General features: G+C 43.9%; 1 protein-coding gene across 1 annotated transcript in view; it reads right to left on the bottom strand.

Moving 5' to 3' along the window:
* JAZF1 (JAZF zinc finger 1) overlaps positions 1–24,522 on the bottom strand; it is a 313,629-nt gene that overhangs the window by 41,786 nt on the left and 247,321 nt on the right. The window contains exon 3 of the mRNA XM_075922158.1: positions 17,729–17,925. Coding sequence (XP_075778273.1) covers positions 17,729–17,925 — 197 coding nt within the window. The remainder of the gene's footprint in view (positions 1–17,728; positions 17,926–24,522) is intronic.

The raw sequence follows: 24,522 nt of genomic DNA, 5'->3' as shown, positions 1-24,522 counted from the left end.
GACACTTTCCAGGACAGTGGCCTCACCCCTGGTCAGACAGCCTGTGTGCTGTTGACAATGAAAGGCTCAGGGAAGGAGAACATCCAACTGGAACAGAAATGATACCATAGTTGGGACCCTTCTACCAGATGATGTTGTGGTGTCCTCTTGCACTGAGGATACTTCTCTGGGGGATGGAACTCAGTTATTAGGAAAATACAAATTTTAGTAATGGGGAATTCGATCATTAGAAATACAGAGATCTGGTTTTGCAAGGACTGGGATAACTGCAGGGTGACTTAGAATACTAGAACTGGAAGGAACAGAATCACAGAATACTAGAACTGGAAGGAACTTTGAGAGGTCATCAAGTCCAGTCCCCTGCCCTCACAGCAGGACCAAGCACTGTCTAGATCATCCCTGACAGGTTTCTGTCTAATTTGCTCTTAAATATCTCCAGTGATGGAGATTCCACAACCTCTGTAGGCAATTTATTCCAATGTTTAACCACCCTGATAGGCAGGAAGTTTTTCCTGATGTCCAACCTAAGCCCCCCTTGCTGCAATTTAAACCCATTGATTCTTGTCATACCATCAGAGGCCAAGAAGGACAATTTTTCTCTCTTCTCCTTATAACATCCTTGTAGATACTTGAAAACTGCTATCGTGTCTTCTCTTTTCTAAACTAAACAAGCCAGTTTTTTCAGTCTTCCCTTATAGCTCATGTTTTCTAGGCTTTTAATCATTTTTGTTGCTCTTCTCTGGACCTCCTCCAATTTCTCCACATCGTTCTTGAAATGTGGCACTAGGGTTGCCAGATGGTTGAAACAAAAATACAGAACACCTCCCCCCCCCCCCAAAAAAACACACCAGGGAAAAATTCTGTTGAAGGGGGAAAAAAGAGAGGGGGGGGGAACCAAAGTTGTTGAGGCAAAAACAAAAAACCACAGCACACACCTCCAAGGACTTATTAAGCCAAAATTAAAATAAAACACCATTAAAACAGCATGTCCCCTTTAAGAGTGAGTGCAGGAATAGGAGCAGGGGAGCAGTTGAGCACTAAGACCAGGGGAAGCATTGTTTCCCCTAGGTCTTTTGGCTGGTAGCCATTTTGTGACGGCAGCCTGGGGAACCAGGTAAGCATGGGGCTGGGGTCAGGGGGCTGGGGGTGTTGGGGGCCAGAAGGGGTTCGGGGTGTGTGTGTGACGGGAAACCAGGCGCTGAGTGTTTGTAGGGTTGCCAGGTGCCCGGCATTTTTGCCTACTGGCCGGGGGAAAATTCAGAAAATACCGGACATCTTAGGTGTCTGGTATTCTCTGAATTTTTTTACTGGACAGGAGGTGAAAATACCAGACTGTCTAGGTGAATACCCGACACTTGGCAACCCTATGTGGCACCCAGAACTGGACACAATATTCCAACTGAGGCCTAATCAGCACAAAGTAGAGCAGAAGATTGACTTCTTGTGTCTTACTCACAACACTCCTGTTAATGCATCCCAGAATCATGTTTGCCATTTTTGCAACAGTGTCACACTGCTGACTCATGTTTAACTTGTTGTCCACTATGACCCCTAAATCCTTTTCAGCAGTACTCCTTCCTAGACAGTTGCTTCCCGTTCTGTATGTATGAAACTGATTGTTTCTTCCTAAGTGGAGTACTTTGCATTTGTCCTTATTCAACTTCATCCTGTTTTCCTCAGACCATTTCTCTAGTTTGTCCAGATCATTTTGAATTTTTACCCTATCCTCCAAAGCACTTGCAACCCCTCCCAGCTTGGTATCATCAGCAAATGTAATAATCATACTCTCTATGCCACCATCTAAATCATTGATGAAGATATTGAACAGAACTGGACCCAAAACAGACCCCTGCGAAACCCCACTTCTTATGCCTTTCCAGCATGACTGTGAACCATTAATAACTATTCTCTGAAAATGGCTATCCATCCAGTTATACATCCATCTTATAGTAGCCCCATCCAGGTTGTACTTCTCTAGTTTATTGGTAAGACGATCATGCGAGATCCTGCCAAATGCCTTACTAAAAGTCTAAGTTTACCATGTCCACCGCTTCTCCTCTGTTATCCTATTAAAGAAAGTTATGAGATTGATTTGACATGATTTGTTCTTTACAAATCCATGTTGGCTGTTATTTTTTTTTCCAGATGTTTGCAGATGGATTCATTAATTACTTACTCCATTATCTTCCCTGGCAAAGATGTTAAACTGACTGATCTGTAGTTTACTGTGCTGTTCTTATTTCACTTTTTAGAGATTGGCACAACATTTGCTCTTTTCCAGTCTTCAGGAATCTCTCCCAACTTCCATGATTTTTCAAAGATGATAGCTAGAGGCTACTGCCTCTATCAACTCCTTGAGTATTCTCGGATGCATTTCATCAGGTCCTGGTGACTTGCAGACATCTAACTTTTCTCAGTAATTTTTAACTTGTAAACCTACCCCATTTCCATTAGGCATCCCATCACCATCCATCTTCTTGACAAAAAACTAAAACAAAGTCATTAAGCACCTCTGCCATTTTCAAGTTTCCTGTTATTGTTTCTCCCTCTTCACTGAGCAATGGTTCTACCCTGTGCTTGGTCTTCCTCTTACTCCTAATATACTTTACAACATCTTCTTGTTACCCTTCATGCCTCTAGCTAGATTTAGCTCTTTTTGTGCCTTTTCCTTTCTAATCTTGCCCCTGCATACCTGTGTTGGTTGCTTATATTCATCCTTTGTAATTTGACCTAGTTTCCACTTTTTATATGGCACCTTTTTAGATCATGTAAGATCTCCTGGTTGATCCAAGGTGGTTTTCTACCATCCTTTCTATCTTTCCTATGCAGTGGAATAGTTTGCTTTTGGGTCCTTGTTTGCCTGGTGCAAAGTTTGGGGATCTCTTGAGACATCTAGATACACTTACGTGTAGTGCTGGGGAGGAGCCGCTGATTATGTTTCGTGTAGGTACCAATGACATGGGCATAGATAGGAGAGTGATCCTTGAGGCCAAATTTAAGCTGCTAGGTAAAAGACCAAAATCCAGAAACTCAATGCTTTCAGTTCTATGCACAGGGCCAAATAGACAGGCAGAACTGCAGGTTCTCAATGTGTGAATGAGACAATGGTGTAGGGCAGAGGAGTTTGGATTCATGAGGAATTAGGGAAACTTTTGGGAAAGAGGGAGCCTATAGAGGAAGGATGGGCTCCAACTAAATCAAAATGGAATTAGACTGCTGGCACTTAAAGTTAAAAAGATTGCACAGGTTAAACCTCTAAAATCTGGGACTCTCTGGTCCGACAACATCTGTAGTCTCACAGGACAATGAACATTGCTGGATCAGGGAGCCCCACGTGGCCAGGTTCAGCCCCGGCCCCGGGTGGGAGCGCAGTTCCAATAGGGGTGGAGATGGCCGGGCCAGCAGTGAGGAGCAGGACCAACAGCTAGGAGAGGAGCCTTGACCTCCCTTTTTCAGGCAAACTCTTTGATTTAGACCGCTCATGTCCCGAGGGGGCCAGACCAGGGAAGTCCCACCTGTAGAGGAGTTTTTAAACTAAGGGCTGGGGGAAAGACAACAGGTGCGGAGGACCAGATGGATCGTACAGAGACATCCCTTAGGGAACAATCTATTAATAGAGATTCTTTGTGTCCTAGTAAAGATAAGAGGATGGAAGATGATAAAATATGGATAAGATCTGATGAGAAACAGTCAAATGAAAAAGAGTCCCATTCAATCACATCATGTAATGTCAGAAAGCTAAATAGTGACACTTTTTGAAGTACTTATATGTAAATGCTAAAAGTCTAAATAATAAGTTGGATGAATTAGAGTGCCTCATATTGAATGAGGATATTGATATAATAAATCTCAGAGGGGTAGCCGTGTTAGTCTGTAAATTTAAAAACAATGAGTCTCCTTAGAGATTAACAAAAATATATACGGCATCATGAGTTTTCATGGGCAAAATCCACTTCTTCAGATGAGCTGAAGTCCAAAGCTCATGATATTCTATATATTTTTGATAGTCTTTAAGGTGCCACAGGACTAATGTTAGTTTGAGGAGTAACGTTAGTTCGAACCTAGGGGTTTGATTCAAACTAATGTGTCCCAGAGCGCACTTTCTGGTTCGAATCAGCTGGCAAGTGGAATAGCACAGGGGCAAGATTATACTAATGAAGTGCAGGATATTTAAATCCCCGCTTCATTAGCAATTTCAGTCAGCTACATTTGCATCCCTAGTTCGAGCTACGGAGCAAGTGTAGACGTACCCTAAGGCTATGTCTACACTGCCCCCGTTTTGCGCAAAAAATATGCAAATGTGGTGAAGGGTGAAATATCATCACACCTCTTTTGCATAATTAAAAAGCCCCTAGCACAAAAACGGTGCCTCATTAATTATGCAAATGAGATGCGGTGATATTCCACACTTCGCCTCATAACATATTTTTTGTGCAAAACAGGGGCAGTGTAGACATAGCTTAAGTGTTTTTCAAATATTTCAGAAACATTCCTGACCTCTTCCCCTCGCCCCAAAAAAAGGAATTAAACATGAGTTATTTAGAGAGAGAAGTTGGGCAAGGTAATATCTTTTATTGGACTAAGTGTTATTGGTGAGAGAGAGACAAGCTTTCAAGCTACACAGAGTTTGTCTTCAGGGCTAAAGAACCCCCGCCTGAAGAAGAGCTCTTTATGGCTCAAAGATTCTCTCACCAACAGACGTTGGTCCAGTAAAAAATATTACCTCACCTACCTTGTCTCTCTAATATCCTAGGACTGACTTAGCTAAAACAACACTGCAAACAACCACCTGAGCCATTTGAAAGGTAGTTGATAATATTAAGTCCCTGCTTCAGATTTTATAACTAGGTCAAAAAATCAGTCTAGGCGAAAATTTATTATTTCAGGCCTTCACTTGCAATAATTTCTTTAAAATTCTTTGTGGAAATCTTTGGGGAGAGAGGCTGACAAAAAAGGAAACACTAGTAAACAAAACACCAAATATACATACAAAGTAGTGCTTCACAAGGTTTTTTGGCATCCCTATAATTCAAAAGTAGCTTTATTTTATTTTATTTTATTTTATTTTAAAAACAACTAAAGAAATATCAGGAGACATTCTCCAGAGCAGAAACCATTTCTGTTATTTTCTTTAAAAGGTGGAGAGGGAAAACATATTCTTTCATTTAAAAATGAGCTGTAGGTATATTACTAAAGGTTGAACCTCTCTAGTCTGGCATCTTTGGGACCTGACTGGTGTCAAACCAGAGAATTTGCTGAACCACAGGAGGTCAGTATTGGCTAGCAGCATTACCAACACTTCCATGCCTTACTGGGCCCTGAGAACACATTTAGGGGTAAATTAGAGCTAAATAACAGTACAGAACTCTGAGAGCCAGGACTGGTGGCTCCAACAAACTTTATGGGATGTGGGAAACTTGGCCACTCCCATGATAAGTAGACATCTTGATAACTAAAATCACGCTGGACCATGGATGTTGCTGGGCTAGAGAGTGCAGTACTAGAGAGATTCAGTCCATATTACTGAACATTTGAAAGGGATTATTATAAAGAGCAATTTTCAAAGGGACACCAATGATCTGATTTAAACACAAAGGCAAAGAAATTAAGGGTGGAAATTTCATTCTTCAACATCTCTCTCTCTTAGCTGCTTGTGTTAAAGATGGATATCTATGTGTGTGCGGGGGTTGATTCTGAACTTTGCCACCCATTACTTAATCTACTGGGCATGCTGCAACATGTATGTTTAGTTCCACATCCTGTCATATTAAGAAGAAGAGGAATTCGATTATTATGTCTGCAGCGGAGTGGGGTTTAGTTATGTTATTTTGGCTGCTGGCACAAATGTGCAGTAAGGTATTTTCTGGAAAGATTACATTATGTGAGGACCCCAACCTACTAACTGAGAACACAGGTTGTTCTGCAAATATAAAATCAATAAATAACGGACATTGTTCTTCACTTCTCCCAAAAAAAATCAGTAGTGCTATGTGCCCTCTCCCACATCTTAAGCAATAGCAGTTGAAGTAGGGAAACATCAAAGATTCCCTCGCAAATAATCACTAACACATAACTGTTAAGAAATATCTGATAGAAATGTAGCCGTGTTAGTCTGGTGTAGCTGAAACAAAATACAGGACTATGTAGCACTTTAAAGACTAACAAGATGGTTTATTAGCTTTCATGGGCCAGACCCACTTCCTCAGATCAAATAGTGGAAGAAAATAGTCACAACCATATATATCAAAGGATACAATTAAAAAAAAATGAACACATATGAAAAGGACAAATCACATTTCAGAACAGAAGGGAGATGCAGGGAGGGTGGAAAGGAAGGTAAATGCCTGTGAGTTAGTGATATTAGAGGTAGGGAAGGGTAGATGTCTGTGAGTTAATGGTATTAGAGGTGATAATTGGGGAAGCTATCTTTGTAATGGGTAAGGTAGTTGGTGTCTTTGTTTAGCCCCCCCCCGCGGAGAATGTCGAATTTTAGCATGAATGCCAGTTCAGAGGATTCCCTTTCAAGTGCAGATTTGAAAGTCTTCTGAAGTAAGATGCATGTGATTAGGTCATTGAGACAGTGTCCTTTCTGGTTGAAATGGCAAGAAACTGTTTTTTCTTTGTGATCCTGTCTAATGTCTGTTTTGTGGGCATTGATTCTTTGGCGAAGTGTCTGAGATGTTTGTCCAATGTACATAGCAGACGGACACTTTCGGCACATGATAGTATAGATTATATTTCTGGATGCGCAGGAATATGTATTCTTGATCTTATAACTCACTTGGTTAGGCCCAATAATGGTGTCAACAGAGTGAATATGTGGACAAAGCTGGCAACGGGGTTTGTTGCAAGGGAAAGTACCAGGGTTGGTATTAATGTGATATGTCCTGTGGCTGTTGGTAAGAATCATCTTGAGGTTAGGTGGTTGTCTATAGGAGACTATGGGTCTGTCTCCCAGAGCTTCTTGGAGTTTAGTGTCCTGTTCCAGTATAGGCTGTAATTTATTGATAATGTGTTGGACAGGTTTAAGTTGGGAGCTGTAGGCGATGACAAGTGGTGTTCTATTGTTGGTTTTCTTGGGTCTGTCTTGTAGTAGACGGTTTCTAGGTATTCGTTTGGCTCTTTCAATTTGCTTTTTTATTTCTCCAGGTGGGTAGTTGAGGTTTATAAATGCTTGGTAGAGATCCTGAAGTTTCTGGTCTCTGTCAGTGGGATTAGAGCAGATGCGGTTGTATCGAAGGGCTTGGCTATAGATGATGGATCGTATGGTGTGTGCTGGATGGGAGCTGGAAGCATGTAGGTAACTGTATGAGTCAGTGGGTTTTCTGTAGAGGGTGGTGTCTAATTTTCCATTGTTGATTTGTACTGTGGTGTCCAGGAAATGGATCTCTTGTGTGGAATGGTCCAGGCTGAGGTTAATGGTGGGGTGTAGGTTGTTGAAATCTCTGTGGAATGTCTCCAGTGTTTCTTGGCCATGCGTCCAGATCATAAAGATGTCATCGATGTAGTGTAAGTAGAGAAGGGGTAAAAGGGGGCGGGAGTTGAGGAAACGTTGTTCTAGGTCAGCCATAAATATATTAGCATACTGTGGGGCCATGTGTATACCCATGGCTGTGCATCCAGAAATATAATCTATACTATCATGTGCCGAAAGTGTCCGTCTGCTATGTACATTGGACAAACGTCTCAGACACTTCGCCAAAGAATCAATGCCCACAAAACAGATATCAGACAGGATCACAAAGAAAAAACAGTTTCTTGCCATTTCAACCAGAAAGGACACTGTCTCAATGACCTAATCACATGCATCTTATTTCAGAAGACTTTCAAATCTGCACTTGAAAGGGAATCCTCTGAACTGGCATTCATGCTAAAATTCGACACTCTCCGCGCGGGGGGGGGGGGGGGGGGGGGGGCGGCTGAACAAAGACCCCAACTACCTTACCAATTACAAAGATAGCTTCCCCAATTATCACCTCTAATACCATTAACTCACAGACATCTACCCTTCCCCACCTCTAATATCATTAACTCACAGGCATTTACCTTCCTTTCCCCCTCTCCTGCATCCCTCTTCTGTTCTGAAATGTGATTTGTCCTTTTCATATGGGTTCATTTTTTTTAATTGTATCCTTTGGTATATATGGTTGTGACTATTTTCTTCCACTATTTGATCTGAGGAAGTGGATCTGGCCCACGAAAGATCATCATCTAATAAACCATCTTGTTAGTCTTTAAAGTGCTACATAGTCCTGTATTTTGTTTAAGGAATATCTGAAGATTCTTTAACTACCCTTCTAGGCATTATGGGGTTTCCTTTGGCCATGTCTTCCTGCAGGGGTGGTTGCAAGAGGAAAATGGACTTTTTCCTTTCTGCTGCTCTCCCCAGTGGAGGAACATGTTCTGGTGTCTTCCTTGCCCAGTCAGAAGACTCTTAAAATAAAGATAAAGGAAGGCAGTAGTCCTCTATGGTACTGCTCTCTGAAGGAAGAACATTGAATCAGCAGTCATCCTTTATCTGCCTAATTACAGTAGGCAGCTGGAGATGGGGAGGAGGCTGCTGAGCCTCCCTGAACATTGATATAATCTCTCTCTCTCCTAAGCAACTTTTAAGTCAGATTGTATTTGCACTTTTCCCAATTCCCTCAAAATATCGTTAATTATTTAACAAAAACCAGAGGCCTAGAGCAAACAGTTTCATAGCAATCAAAACACATCAAAGACTTATTTCAAGTCCCAACAAGTTTTAAAGATAAAATTGGAAATTCTGGGGTAAAGCTGCTGAAACGTAACTTAGTTGAGGGTTAATAAAGTAAAATTCTTTAAGAAAGAATATCTGTTTTATGTATGAATTTTGCTACCAGGCTATTACAAATTCTGACCTTGGAATGTTGTTTGAATATGGAACTTGGAACAGAAAATGCACAATGTGGAACATGGTATTATTTATAACCTGGCAAACAGTACTCTCAGAAACCAAGCTACTGAGCCAAAACAAGCTGATTCTTCTAACTACAAGTAAAAACATTCTAAATAATCTAAATGTTTGAAAAATATATACAGCCAACAGAGGGAAGTACTTTAGTGACAAAAACTAGCTTCCTTATTCATTTTAACATGTTATAGAATATGATTGACACAGTATATAGCTAACCAGTGTTCTTGACAGACATGCAAAATTACACATCCTGAGTACATCATAACTAAGTCTTTTCAGAGGGGATCGCTAAAGAAATGAAAGTTGTCAGAACGATTCCTCAACACCTGCAGCAAAGGAAGTGATTCAATTTCTTCCAAACATTCTTTACAAACTAAATAATTCATTTCTGAAATGTTAATATTCTCATGTAACAAAAAACATTAATTGCACTGTACATGTTTAAAATTTACATATTTGGGGACATTTAATAATCCAATCATTTCACAGCTGTCCAGAAATAGATGTTATGCACATTTTTCCATTTCATCATTAATACCAAAACATAAAATAACTTATGGAAAACACATTACATAGCAATATATCACGCTAAGGGTGTTAATGGCATTTTTCAGTAAAACTGACTTAAGTCTATACTTTGTAAAATGAAATAATATACATTCTTTTTCAGTTAGACGATTTATGACCGATTCCAACAGATCCCGCTATATCTTCCTGTATTTGGATTGTAGGACAAAGGGCACAGAATAAGATAGTGAAGTATGCTTATTCTGAAGCAGATCCAGAAACAGTGGGCCAGATTCTTAGCTGGTGTAAAACAGCCTAGACCAAGACTTGTTATTGACATCTGGTGAGGATTTGGCCCAGAATGGCTAGCCGTTTATAACTTTCAAACAGCATACCATAAAACCGTACAGTGGCACTGGAAAGAATTTACTACAATGAATTTTATTGCCGATGTGGCCATTTGGGCTTTGCTTTTGAAGTGAAGCCCAGCAAAAAAGAGGTAGAAAATCCAGAAGAAATTCATCTCCAGAATTATGCTTTGTTTCTTCTTAGTTTTACTGCTTAATTTTGCCAGGTTCAGAATAAGTAGGACAGCTTTTCTGCGGCAGATGCAAGGATCTCAGGATACATTTTTATCCAAACTAAAAAACAAAATCTCCACACAGTCCCTAGCAGCATAGTGAGAGAGAAGTGGAGAAATGTCCGAAGGACTTGTTTTGCTTTTTATTTTGTTAGCAGCACCCAGATACCATGTGATGGTTGCATTATAAATAAAGTACAGTAAAATCTGTGTTATCTGACACACTTGGGGATTAGGGCATTCTGGTTATCTGAGAGTCCCATCAACGTAGGAAAAAACAATGGATAATAATAGTAAAACTCAAGGTTTTAATCTTGATAGTTTTGTGGTGTGAGGCAGTTGCTCTCACATTTCTATTTTGAGTTAAAGTTGATTAGTACTTCTTAAATAAAAAATTGTTAAGCCAATCATGGTAAACCAAGTCAGGCCTGTGCATCTGAAGATGTGACAGTATTGTGGCTGGGGCAATACTGGTTAACAAAGTTTTCTGGTTAACAGAGTGCCAGAAAACAAAGGGTTCACTGTACCTAGATAGGCTGGTAAGACTGACTGTACTCAATATTCAGTTTCAAATAGTATATGAAAAGGTTACTCACCTTGTGCAGTAACTTCTGTTCTTCGAGATGTGTGTCCCCGTGGGTGCTCCACTACAGGTGTCGGGCTCGTCCCGGCGCCGCAAACCGGAAACTTCTTTGTAGCAGTAGCCCCCTCCGGAGGACCGCGCGTGCGCAGTGTGTCCCGCGGCGTTCGCGCCTTTTCTGCGTCGCGCGGTCCGACCCGCCAGTTCCTCCTAGCCGGAACATCTGCAAGATACAAGAGAGATCTCCGAAGCAGGGAGGAGGGCGGGTCGTGGAGCACCCACGGGGACACACATCTCGAAGAACAGAAGTTACTGCACAAGGTGAGTAACCTTTTCTTCTTCTTCGAGTGATGTCCCCGTGGGTGCTCCACTACAGGTGAGTATGAAGCAGTCACCCTCGCACTGATTGTGCTTCGGATTTACTTGTGCACGGACGAAAGGACTGCTTGAGCGACTGCTGTGTCAGCGACCTTGAGACGGTCAAGGGCATAGTGTCTAGCGAAGGTGGATGCGGACGACCATGTCGCTGCCCTGCATATGTCTGTAAGAGATACATTTTTCATAAAAGCCGTGGAGGCAGCCATACTTCTGGTTGAATGCGCTGTTAGCGAACAGGGCAGAGATTTCCCCCTGAGAGTGTAGCAACGGGTGATGCAGTTAACTATATGTTTGGAAATACGTTGGGACGACAGCTGATGACCTTTAGAGCGATCAGCGAGTGATAATAGCAAACGCGGAGACTTCCGGAATGGACGTGTTCTGTCAAGGTAAAATGCCAATGCCCTTCTAATGTCCAGAGTGTGCCAGCGGGCTTCCTCCGGTGTAGCATGCGGTTTGGGGTAGAAAGTAGGGAAGATTATAGGTTCATTGACATGAAAGGACGAGTTGACTTTTGGCAAGAAGGATGGGTGACATCTCAGTGAGACTCCCTGCTGAGTGAACATCGTGTATGGCGGGTCCGCTGAGAGTGCTGCAAGCTCTGAAACTCGCCGAGCTGAGGCTATTGCCAGGAGAAAGGTAACCTTTATCGTGAGAATTTGTAACTCACAAGTCGCAAGTGGTTCAAATGGTGGGCGGGTAAGGGTGTCCAGTACAAGGCCAAGGTCCCATGGCTGCGGGATAGGCTTGTGTGGTGGACAAATATTGGAAATTCCCTTGAGAAATTTCTTCGTAAGTGGATGAGAGAAAACGGAAAAGCTCTCTATGGGAGCGTGAAAAGCCGAAATAGCTGCCAAGTGTACTTTTAGCGAAGCAGCGGCCAATCCTTGGGAGTGTAAATGCAGGACGTAGTCCAGAATACGCTGGATCTGCACATTTAGGGGGTTAATGGCTTGTGGCCGGCACCAGGCTGAGAAACGACGCCACTTATAGATGTACGATCGTTGGGTGCTGTGTCGTCTGCTTTGCACGAGTACATCCATGACTGCTTGGGAGCAGGTTAACTCTAGGCCCTGGAGCCAGTTAGGAGCCAAGCTGTCAGGTGCAAGCGGTCGACATCCGGGTGGAGAAAGTTGCCGTTTTGTTGTGAGATCAAGTTGTTGATCCTTGGAAGACGTTGAGGTCTGGACACCGACATCTGCATGAGTTGCGTGAGCCAAGTCTGGCGCGGCCAGAAGGGAGCCACGAGGATTACTGTCGCCGAGTCTGATAGTATTTTCTGTATTACCCGCGGTATCAGCGGGATTGGGGGAAAGGCGTAGAGGAGATGGTACGCTCCCCAATTGAGAAGGAAGGCATCCCCCAAGGATTGGTTGTCTATCCCCGCTCTCGAACAGTAAGAGCGGCACTTCCTGTTGTCGCGAGTGGCAAAGAGGTCGATCTCTGGGTAACCCCATGCCCGAAACAGATCGAGGGCTACAGAGTGAAGGAGCTCCCATTCGTGTTGGGAGTGGAATGATCTGCTGAGCGTGTCCGCAATTATATTGGTTTTGCCGGGGAGATAGGAAGCTACGAGCGCGATCCTGTGGCGGATCGCCCAGTTCCACAGGCGCACTGCTTCCGCACACAAAGTCCTGGACCGGGCCCCGCCTGCCGGTTGATGTAGTAAACCGTGCATATGTTGTCGGTAAGGACTTGTATGGTGGTCCCCTGTATATGTTGGACAAAGTGGCGGCATGCGTTGAAGACTGCCCTGAGCTCCAGGAAGTTTATATGGAGTAGGGATTCCTGATGGGACCACAGTCCCTGAATCCGGTAGTGCAACATGTGCGCCCCCCAGCCTATTAGCGACGCGTCCGTGGTCAATTGAATGGATGGGGGCTGGATCCGGAATGGAACGCCTGCTAGAGTATTGGCAGGTAGAGTCCACCAAACGAGCGATTTCCTGACTCGGGCAGGGATGGTTATGAAAGTGTTGATATTGGTAATGCCCGGTTTGTAGGCTATGAGGAGCCAATGTTGCAGACATCGCATGCGGAGGCGAGCATGGGCTATGACGTATGTGGTAGAGGCCATGTGGCCCAATAGTTTCAGGCAGGTAAGGTAAGAGACCTTCGGGGCTGTGAGCAAGACGTTCGATAGGTCTCGAATGGTGTCGGCTCTGTCCGTAGGCAGATACGCCATAGCAGTGGTAGAGTCTAGTCTGGCCCCAATGAACACGATGGACTGGGCCGGAGTTAGAGTAGATTTTGGCAGATTGATAATTAGGCCAAGGGTCTCGAAGATGCCTTTTGTAGTGGCAACTGCCATCTCGGCTTGCTCTCTCGAAGGTGCTGAGAGGAGGTAGTCGTCGAGATAAGGGAAGATGGTGATCCCCGCTCGACGGAGGTATGCCGCTATGACTGCCATGGTCTTTGAAAATACTCTCGGAGCTGCGGATAGGCCGAAGGGAAGTACCGCATATTGGTAGTGGTCGTCTCCGACGGTGAATCGCAGAAACCTCCTGTGAGCTGGATGGATAGGAATGTGGAAGTATGCGTCCTGCAGGTCGAGAGACGCGAACCAATCCCCCTTTTGTAGTGTTGGAATGATGGAACCCAGAGTAACCATCTTGAATCTGTATCTTCGCAGGTAGCGGTTGAGACCGCGAAGGTCTAGTATCGGCCTCCATCCCCCCGACTTTTTCTCTGTGAGGAAGTATCGGGAATAGAACCCCCTGCGATGGAATTCGGGAGGAACTATTTCCACTGCACCTATGGTAAGTAGGTGTACTACTTCCTGTCGTAACAGATTTTCGTGGGAGGGGTCCCTGAAAAGGGGTGGGGAGGGAGGGTTGGTGGGAGGCAAGGTGGAGAACGGAATGGTGAGTCCTGAGGTTACAATCTCCCTGACCCAGCGGTCTGTGGTGATGGCAAACCAACGAAGGGAGTATGGATACAGACGGCGGTTGAAGAGTTTGGTTACTCTCGCGTTGGGTTCTAGCTGAGGGATGGCTCGCAGACTCTCGATCAGTATGTCAAACTTGCTGTCTAGATTGTTGCTGGTTGTTGGCCTTGTTAGGTTGCTGGCGGCGACGTTGGGGGCGCTGCCTCTGTCTATGCTGGTCGTATGGCCTAAATCGTTGGTTGGTATAGTAGGAAGCCGAAGAAGGAGGCGGCCTCTGCCTGTTATATGGCCAGGCTCTCCTGCGCCTGAAGGGCGGGGTGTACATCCCTAGAGTTCTTAACGTATTTCTAGAGTCTTTTCCTGAGTGAAACACTTGGTCTGTGTTTTGAGCGAACAGGGATGCTCTGTCAAATGGGAGGTCCTCCACCTTAGGGTGTAGATCCTTTGGCACGGAAGCCAGGTGGAGCCAAGAGTCTCGTCGCATGACGATGGACGTCGCGGTAGTGCGGGAGGCCGAGTCCGCGATATCGAGGGATATCTGGAGCGCATTACGGGCCACTGTGTACCCCTCTTGTACTATGGCCTTCAGTACCTCCCTTTGGGAATGTGGGAGATGCTGTATGAGCGGCACTAACTTCGAATAGTTGTCGAAGTCGTGGTTGGCAAGATGGGCAGAGTAGTTTGCCATCCTCAATGTGGCCGTAGCAGATGAATAGACCTTTCTGCCTAGCAAATCCAAGCGTTTGGCCTCTTTGTCCGCGATAGAATTTCTCGCCTGCGCGGATCTCGCCTTTTGCTGTGCTGCGTCAACCACGATAGAGTTCGGAACAGGATGGGTAAAGAGAAACTCTGCATCCTTGGCGTCGATAAAATATTTCCTGTCCGTGCGTTTGTTGGTAGGAGGCATAGACGCCGGAGTTTGCCAGATGTCATTGGCTACCTCCAATATCGCGGCATCGAAAGGAAGAGCTAGCTTGGATTTACTAGAATGTTGTAAATTTCTGAGCAGCGGATGGTGTTTTGGAGGCGCCCCCGAGGTGCGTAAGTTTTGTGAATCCGCTACCCGTGTAAAAAGCTCATGGAACTGCTTATAATCATCTGCTAGAGGGGGTTCGTCGTTAAACACCGCATCATCAGGAGAAGAGGAAGCGACATCTGTCGGGGAGGCCACTGACTGGTGTTCCGCCACTGGTGACTGAGTGGTATCGTCCTGTGGGACCGAAGTCGTGGACGCATCTCCCGTAGGCGCTGGTGGGCGTTGAGCCGGTGGAATAGAGCCTTGGGTCGTTGGCGAATATATTTGCTGTCGGCTCGGAGACAAGGGTGAGCGCCTCGATATTGATCGTGAACGCTCCGAATGCGGTGAGCGGTGACGAGACACACGATGAGAGTATTGTGGAGAATAGGACAGAGTGCTCCTATGACGATAATAGCGGGAGCGGGTAGGTGATCGAGGGGAACGAGAACGGTACGAGTAACGGTACGGCGATCTGGAGTAGTATGATCGGTGATAGTGAGGCGGTGTGATGGACCTTCTCGGGGATCTATAGTAGCGGCGTGCAGGAGAGTACTCGTGATAGTGGCTCCGCCGTCTTTGAGGTGAAATCGAAGGTCCAGGCGAGAAGGCTGCCCTGTCCGAACCTGGAGAAGGGGTACGAGGGTGGTGTGTTTTCCTCTGTGCCTTCGTCGGTACCGCTCTAGAAGTATGGGGGACCGGGCTATCTGGGATCGAGATAAGTGAGGCCCCATCAGAGATTTCCCCTGGAAGGCATGGTGATTGAGGCGCAGGAGGCGAGGAAGGCGGAAGCACTTCTTGTCCCGACACCTGAGGGTGTAAGGTCGTCGGATCCGGTGCCGAAACGGGAGACTGAGACGGCTGCTCCACTTCCAGCGATCGGTCGGTGCGGTGCGGTGCCGACGCGCCCTGAGGATGAGGAGTGGCTGCGTCGCTAGGCTTTGGATGGGATCTGGGTGCCGAGTGTTTCCTCGGTGCCGTGTCCGGTGCCTTAGGTTGTTGCGGCTTAGGCTTCGGTGCCTGTTTAGGCTTCGGTGCCGGGCCGGCCACCGGTGCCGTCTTAGTCGGGGCACGGTCATGCGCCGACGGTGCCGATTGCCTCGGTGCCGAGGACCGCACCGAATCCGGCTGCGGTGCCGCTCGGAGGCTCGGTGCCGCTGATGATGGTGCCGACTCCGGACGGGTTGGCGGGGCCGATGCCACAGAGAGTACAGGGCTCGGCGCCGATGTGCTACGGGCTTTGGAAAGCTTTTCCATCGCCTGTGGGTGGCCCGACGCGGCTCTCGAGTCTGCCGCACTTAGGCTCCTGGACGAAGCGGAGGCCTTTTCTTTGGTCTTGTGCGTACCCTCGGTCTCTCGCTCTGTTGACGTCGGCGGCTGAAGAGCCTTGTTGAAGAGGAGCATTTTAAGGCGCATCTCTCTGTCACGCCTCGTGCGCGCCGTTAGCTTGGCGCAATGGCCACACTTCTGAGGGATATGGCCCTCCCCTAGGCAGCGAATGCAGCGGGAGTGGCCATCCGACACCGGCATAGCCTCGCCGCATGATGCGCACTTCTTGAACCCGGGAGAACCGGGCATGGTTCGCTGAGCGGGTGTAACCCCCGGGATTAAAACAGGGGGTTGAAGTAACAGGGGTGTTTTTTTTTTTTTTTTTTTTTTTTTTTTAAACAATTAACCAATCTAACTAACTAACGATATAACACTGACTAACACTACGTTGGGAAGGGGCTAACTGGGAAACAACTGAACATATATCTGATTTTTTTAACTAAACGATTCCTCCTCAGGAGAGGAGCGTGTTCCAGATCCGTCTGCGGCCGTGGACGGTTAGGAGGAACTGGCGGGTCGGACCGCGCGACGCAGAAAAGGCGCGAACGCCGCGGGACACACTGCGCACGCGCGGTCCTCCGGAGGGGGCTACTGCTACAAAGAAGTTTCCGGTTTGCGGCGCCGGGACGAGCCCGACACCTGTAGTGGAGCACCCACGGGGACATCACTCGAAGAAGAACTTCAGATGCCTATCCAGAATAAATATTCTTAATTAGGTATAATCCTAGACTCAGGTAGTCAAACTGCTCCTTCTTATCATGGCATTTTGGATTTGACCACCTTATGAACTAGCTCACAATCTTAGGCAGAATCAAACATAGAAAAGGTCAGGTGCTATAGACCATCTCGAAGTGTTTTATTAGTGCTCCAGTTAATACCTGCCACATTCAGAGGCTCTACTGGATAGACGCAAGCCCTGAAGTTGGATGAGGATTGCAAGTACTTTATGTTGCCACATTTTGAGGAGGCAGGGTAAGGGCTTTCTGCCTCAAGAGGCTCTGTATTATACTGGCGGAAGCTGACATAACTTGCGCGGAATTAGCTTCACTGCGAATACAGTCGACAGATGAGATTACACTACACTTTCTCTTTAGATCTCAAAAGAGTCTCAAGTTCTATGGGTTTTGCAAGTACTTGCCATTGCATCATGAATCTTACCCATTTAGTGTTTTTCATAAAGTAAACTTCTTTTGCATATATGAGAATCTCAGCTTCCATTTTTAAAAAAAACTTCTAGACCTCATAGTCGTGGAGAAAAAAGTTTGAAAACATGTCCAAAGCACAAACCCAAAGTTTGGAAACAGAATGCAAATAAAAAGAAATTCAAAATCCGTGTGTGTGTGTGTGTGTGTGTGTGTGTGTGTGACAATTTTTGAGTGTGTGTGTGTGTTACAATTTTTGAGTGTCTAACTTCTTATTTGTGAGAGCATGGGGACTGGTCATATCACAACAATGGTCTACTGTGAATCTCTCTTAGCAAAACCAAAAGAACTAAGTGAAGTTGCAACTCCTTACCTGTTGGTGTACTGCTACGAAATGAGGAGGAGGGTGTGATTGGGGGGGTAACTGGAGGAGTAAGGCTTCCACTACTGTGGCGGGGTGGAGTAGATACATTCCCACGGGACACTGAGCTTGACAAAGTCAAAGAGAGTTTAGGTTGAATCTTTTTCTTCAAGGATTCCTGCTCACGGCGAGCTGCATCAGTCATAAACCTAGAATGAAAACAACAATGATGAAAGAAAAATTACAATTTTGAAAGTCAGTAAATAAGCCCTCAATAATGTCATTTCACACACAGATATGAGAAATGTATTCCACTGCAAAGTAGACAGGTACTTTAGGTGTGAAACTGCTCTGGCATATTGATCACTGATAAGATGGTCTTTGAACTAGAAGATGAGGGGGGAAAAAGGTGGTTACACCCAGGAGATCTTCACGCTGGGCTTCAATATACTAAATGAAGATATGGTAAGGACAATGGAACACCAAGGTAAAAGTATAAACAGAACTACAAAATAAAGTACAAATATTGATTAAAGTAATAATCTGGCAGCTGTTACACTTAGTGAAAGAGCTATACCTAATTTGGTTACAAAACCGGGTTAGGTCCAAGGGAAACAACTGAAATGCTTGTACACAAATGCAAGGAGTTTAGGCAATAAAAAATACAGGAACTGGATCTGCCAGTGCAGGAAGTCAAACTGGATATGATATTGCAGAAATATGGAGGAAAAGCACGCATGACTGGAATACAGATATTGAAGGATGAATGCTGTTTAGGAAAGATAGGAATAAAGGTAAATAAAGGTGACGGCATAGCATTATACATCAATGAGGCAATAAGGTATAAGAAATAAGATGTGATGGAATGGACAAAACAAAAACTGAGTCAAAATAACTCTGGGGAAGAATTATAAAAGAGATTTGTTAGAGTTAGGGATCTGGAATAGACTACCAGGGTCAGACTCAGATATGGATAATGATCTCTTTAATATTATTAGAGAGATAAATAGTATCAGGGTATGGCTATACTACCCACCCTAGTTCGAACTAGGGTGGATAATGTACTCATTTGAACTTGCAAATGAAGCCCGGGATTTAAATATCCCGGGCTTCATTTGCATGTTCCCGGGCGTTGCCATTTTTAAATGCCCGGTAGCTCGAACTACCTGCCCGCGGCTACCCACAGCACTCACGGCGGCTATCCATTGCAGGAGGAGTAACGATAGTTCGAATTAAGAGTGTTAATTCGAACTACCTAGCCCGTGCCACAGGCAGGTAGTTCAAGCTTCTGGGCTTCATTTGCAAGTTCGAATGACTATATTAGCCACCCTAATTCGAACTAGGATGGCTAGGGTAGCCATACCCTCAGATAGTGTGTCATATCGAGAGACTTTAACTTCCCAATTATGAACTGGAGAATAAATGCTGCTAATACTGGCCACAAAAAGTTATGCTTAGATGGGATAGATAACCATTTCTGTAAGTCATCAGTGAACCAACAAGAGGAGATTCAATATTAGACTTGCTTTTGTTAAGCAGTGAGGACATCATAGAAGAGCTGGTTGTAGGAAATAATCTTGGATCAAATAATCACAAATTGATTCAGTTTAAATGAAATAGAAGGATAATCAAAACTAAGTCATCAGCTGTGCTATTTGCTTTCAAAAGGACAGGTTTTAAGAAATTAAGGGAACTATTTCAAGGCATCAACCAGACTGATGACCTCAAAGGATGTAAAAGTGGAGGAGACTTAGAATGTCTAAATCAACTACACAATTTTCAAAGAGCAGTTATTAACAGTTCACAGTCAGACTGGAAGGGAATAACAAATGGGGTTCCACAGGGATCTGTTTTGGGTCCAGTTCTGTTCAATATCTTCATCGACCATTGATGATGGCAGAGAGAGTACAATTAAGTTTGCAGATGACACCCAGCTGGAAAGGGTTGCCTCTGCTTTGGAGGATAGGGTCATAATTCAAAATGATCTGGACAACCTGGAGAAATGGTCTGAGGTAAACAGGATGAAGTTTAATGAGGACAGATGCAAAGTACTCCACTTAGGAAGGAGTGCCCAGCTGACTGAAGCAGCCCCCCTGCACACCCTGGCCAGGCTGGAGCGGCCCACACACCATAACCATGCAGCTTTGCAGTTTCCCTTGGTGGAAATGTGAACTGCAGCCAAGGAAGGTGCAAGGCTCCGTGGCTTCTGACCCATTAAGTAAACAAAGCGGTGCAGGCCCACCAGCAACTTACCCTGGCAGCCCCACCACCCAAGTTTGAAAAATGCTGCTCTAATAGATCAGCAAACTAATAATGAAACAGTGTTATATGGGATACATCTAAGTGAGGAATTCCTGTGCTATCATTAACCACTGGCTTGGACTTCTTATGGTAGTAAGGAATGTGACGGCATTTGCAGTACAGAATCATAAGACTGTCTCTTTCATTCCCTATTCTTCTAACTCATTTTATAATGATATGAACACACTATATTCATAGAATCATAGGACTAGAAAGGACCTCAAGAGGTCATCAAATCCAGTCCCCTGCACTCGTGGCAGAACCAAGCACCATCTAGATCATCCCTGATAAGTGTTTGTCTAACCTGCACTTAACGATCTCCAATGATGGAAATTCCAGTCTCCCTGGGCAATTTATTCTAGAGCTTCACCACAGTGACAGGAAGTTTTTCCTAATGTGCAACTTAAACCTCCCATGCTGCAATTTAAGTTTAGTGCTTCTTATCCTATCATCAGAAGTTGAGAATAATTTTTCTCCGTCCTCCTTGTAACAACATTTTAGGTACGTACTTGAAAGCAGTTATCATATCCCCTCTCAGGCTTCTCTTTTCTAGACTAAATTATTGGGTTTGTTTCGATCTTTCCTCGCAGGTCACGTCTTCTAAACTTTTAGTCATTTCTGTTGCTCTTCTCTGAACCTTCTCCAATTTGTCCACATCTTATATTCTTTAAGGCTCTGAGGAATTCTAATGATTGTAGCAGTTTGCAGCTTATAGACTGCTTCAGCTGAAATGTGTAGAGGCTGCTGGAAGGCAGTCCGAAGATGCTATAGCTCAAGTAGAAATCTTTATAGAAAAGCCAGCATTTGGGGGATAGAGGGAAAGAGAAGAAAAATAGACTCTATCCAAAGCCAAGTCTCAAAGACTCTAACTTGATTCTGCGAATAGGGGAGAGGGAGAGAAACCAGCTCTCTTTCTGAAAAGCTAGTGTACTTTGACATGTCCTCAGACACAGTGGCATGAAAATGTAAGTACCTTTAGAATCATAAAGATGTATCCTGTCTGTCTATAGTAGAGACGTTAGTAAGTGGGTTTTTTCCCAGGATACCTAATGTCAGTTGAGTATGAAGACATGACAGCTTATTCACCTTTGGAACAGATACAATGTATCATGTCAAGCAGGGGTATGGAGCTTTTACAATGTTAACATTTAAAATCTGGATATCGGTGGTAATAGTTTAAGATTATTTTTGTGGTTTTTTTTATTTTCCACCTTTCCTGCTTCTCCCAACAAGCCTCTTTGCCCAAGAGTTCATATATTAATAGCACACAAATAAAAATATGAGTTTTAGTAAAGAAAAGTATAGGTTTAAAGGATCTCAATAAAATGAACATACACAGTTGCTTTTCTCTAACTAGGAAGTGTCAAATTCACTTACGCTTAGAATTTGTAGTAAAATATATATGAGTATTTGCTCTTGGGTTAAAAGTGTTATTCCTTAAGCAAATTTTATAGCAACAATATAAATCCTTGAAAAAATTGGGTTATAACCTCTTGTATGATATGTTAAGTACAGCAGTATGAACATGACCCATATAATAAACTCAGCCAGAAATAACAATGTTAAGGGATAACCTGTCTGGTTTAAATCCATAAAAACATGGAAAATCAAAGTTAACACTGAAACTTCTGGCTGGAGCTTTCCCGTTACTCTTATTATGCCAAGGTTTTGAAGCATGCACAATACGTTCTGAAAGATTATGTACTGGCCATATTGTTCATACCATGAAACACTGGGGCAAACTAAGAACAGAGCTAGTCTAGAATTACAGCCCTAAATTTTAAACCCATCATTTGCTCAGTATAATAAAACTCAATTCTTTATTATAACATTCTGATCAATATTTAATAGAAATTGTAATATTTTGATAGAAAACTTCTCATTTGTTGTAGTAGATTAACCAGTCCTTTATTTGAGATTTTTTTTGAACTGTGATACTGGATTCCAAATGTTGTATTTGTGCTGAGTTATGGCATTCTTTAAAATATGCAATAAATTATGAAAAATTAGGGTTTAGAATGGAATTATCAACCAAAGACTTATTCATCTCTAATTACATGATCACATACTACTTTTCCCTATGGCTCTTTCAGTTTAGACAACGTGGATGGTTCTTTGGTAATGAATCAGGGTTGAATACTTAAATGAGGCGGTTCTCTAGAGGATAGCTGTCTCACTTCTTACATAAATTAGAAGGTGTATAATGAATGTGGCAGTAAAAGAAGGGACAGTCTCATGTTTATGGAAGTTCCTTGACACTCTGGAGAACTGGATTCTATCCCCATTTCTTCCAAGGCCCCTATGTCATGATGGACTTGTCACTTAAAGTCAAAATTTTCACAGGTGGCCACTAAATATTTGTTCCTTATTTTCTGGGTGCCCAACCTGAAATCTCTGTGGCCAGATTTACCAAAATGTTGAGCATTTGCAATCAAAGTTCATTGGAACTGCCTTTTGAACGCCTACAAAAATGTAAGTTCAGCATCCAAAATTAGCATCTTCTTTTGATCTGTAGATTGTTAATGAGTATGCTTCAGGATTCACAGTTTTTCATTGTTTGGGGCAGATATTGCTTAGTATTTGGGGAAAAAAAAGCAAATTGACCCCTCCACCCAATTGCATCACATGTAAGGTGCTGTGTAAATCACGACTACTATCTTTTAAACATTTCTTTAAAAAGGAAAATGATTACAAAGTATTCAATACAAAAATAGTGATAGAAATGTAGCCGTGTTAGTTTGGTGTAGCTGAAACAAAAAACAGGACTATGTAGCACTTTAAAGACTAACAAGATGGTTTATTAGGTGATGAGCTTTCATGGGCCAGACCCACTTCCTCAGATCAAATAGTGGAAGAAAATTGTCACAACCATATATACCAAAGGATACAATTTAAAAAATGAACACATATGAAAAGGACAAATCAAATTTCAGAACAGAAGGGGGATGGGGGGGGGGGGAGAAGAGGTAAATGTCTGTGAGCTAATGATATTAGAGGTGATAATTGGGGAAGCTATCTTTGTAATGGGTAAGATAATTAGAGTCTTTATTCAAACTTAGGTGTAAAGTGTCGAATTTAAGCATGAATGACAGTTCAAAGGATTCTCTTTCAAGTGTAGTCTTAAAAGGCCTTTGAAGCAGGATGCAGGTAATCAAGTCGTTGAGACAATGTCCTTTCTGGTTGAAATGGCAAGAAACTGCTTTTTCTTTGTGATCCTGTCTAATATCTGTTTTGCGGGCATTGATCCTTTGGCGAAGTGTCTGAGACGTTTGTCCAATGTACATAGCAGACGGACACTTTCGGCACATGATAGCATAAATTATATTTCTGGATGTGCAGGAATACGTGTTCTTGATCTTATAGCTAATCAGTTTTAAGGATGGAGTGAATTTTACAAATAACCTTAGTTAATTTTGACTAACATTACTTGTAATGTCATTCTGTTCTTGACTCTGACTAATGTTATTTTGTAAAATTCCTTCCATACAAAATACTGTGAAATTCAATACTTTGCCATTTACACGGTCGTGCAGTTTATACAGGTCCCTAATCACATGTAACATACCACGGTTAGAACCTTTAGATCCACTGCACAGATCTCTGATACTTGAAATAACAGAGTAATTGACAGTACTAGTAGGTTGCCATCCTCCATGTGGACCAGCATGAGGAGACATGCTTTGCTGATAATGGGTTTCACCAATATTTATTGACGACAGGAACAGGGGATTGCAGGAATCAAGAATTTTGGATTGTACTCTAGATTAGAGAGTGTGCTCTGATGGTCACAGAGGTCCTTTTATTGCTGTTTATGCCTCCAAGCCAGACCCTTTTGCCCTTTCGCAGGCTATTTCCCTATTCAGCTTCTCATCCCAGACACTTACTCTGAGCTCAGTTTCTCATGCCAGTCCCAGTCTCTTCACCTAGTCAGTCCCAACCTCTACCTCTCAGGCTTCTAATCCCAGATCCAGTCTTCTTTTCCAGCTAGTCCTACAAATACCCCCGACCCCTTTTCCCCTGATCTGGAATGCTACTCCTAGCCTCCACTCTGGCCTCCTTTGATCTCGGTCCCATCTGCTTCTGCTCTACTCCCATTCCGTGCTCTCCCCAGATTTCTTTCCCCAGTCTCCCTACCCTCTCCCTAGCTCCACATCTGAGTCTGTTTGCCCAGGCAGTTTCAGGCACCCCTTTCAGGTCCCCATCCAATCTGTTTCCCTCTCACTGGCTCCTAGCTACAGGCTCCTTGACCAACTAGTCTCCTTTCCTAGATAGCTACCAAGCTCCGAGTCTCAGTCTCCCTTCCCTCCCATCTTAGATTTCTTGTTTGAGTCTATTCCCTCAGTTTGGCTTGACCTTGCTGCGGGAGAGTGAGGCGGTTTCCTCCTTCGTGCTGCCTGGACACCAGCAGGCGTCTGCACAGCCCTGTTCTCGGTCCCACTGCCCAGCACCAGAGTGTCCCCTAGCAGTCATGCACAGCAACCACAGAAAAAGCCTGCCAGCCCAGC

Source organism: Pelodiscus sinensis, chromosome 2 (genome assembly GCF_049634645.1).
Source record: "Pelodiscus sinensis isolate JC-2024 chromosome 2, ASM4963464v1, whole genome shotgun sequence".
Taxonomy (NCBI): domain Eukaryota; kingdom Metazoa; phylum Chordata; order Testudines; family Trionychidae; genus Pelodiscus; species Pelodiscus sinensis.
The sequence above is the reverse complement of the archived record's forward strand: the minus strand, read 5'-3'. Positions and strand labels throughout refer to the sequence as shown.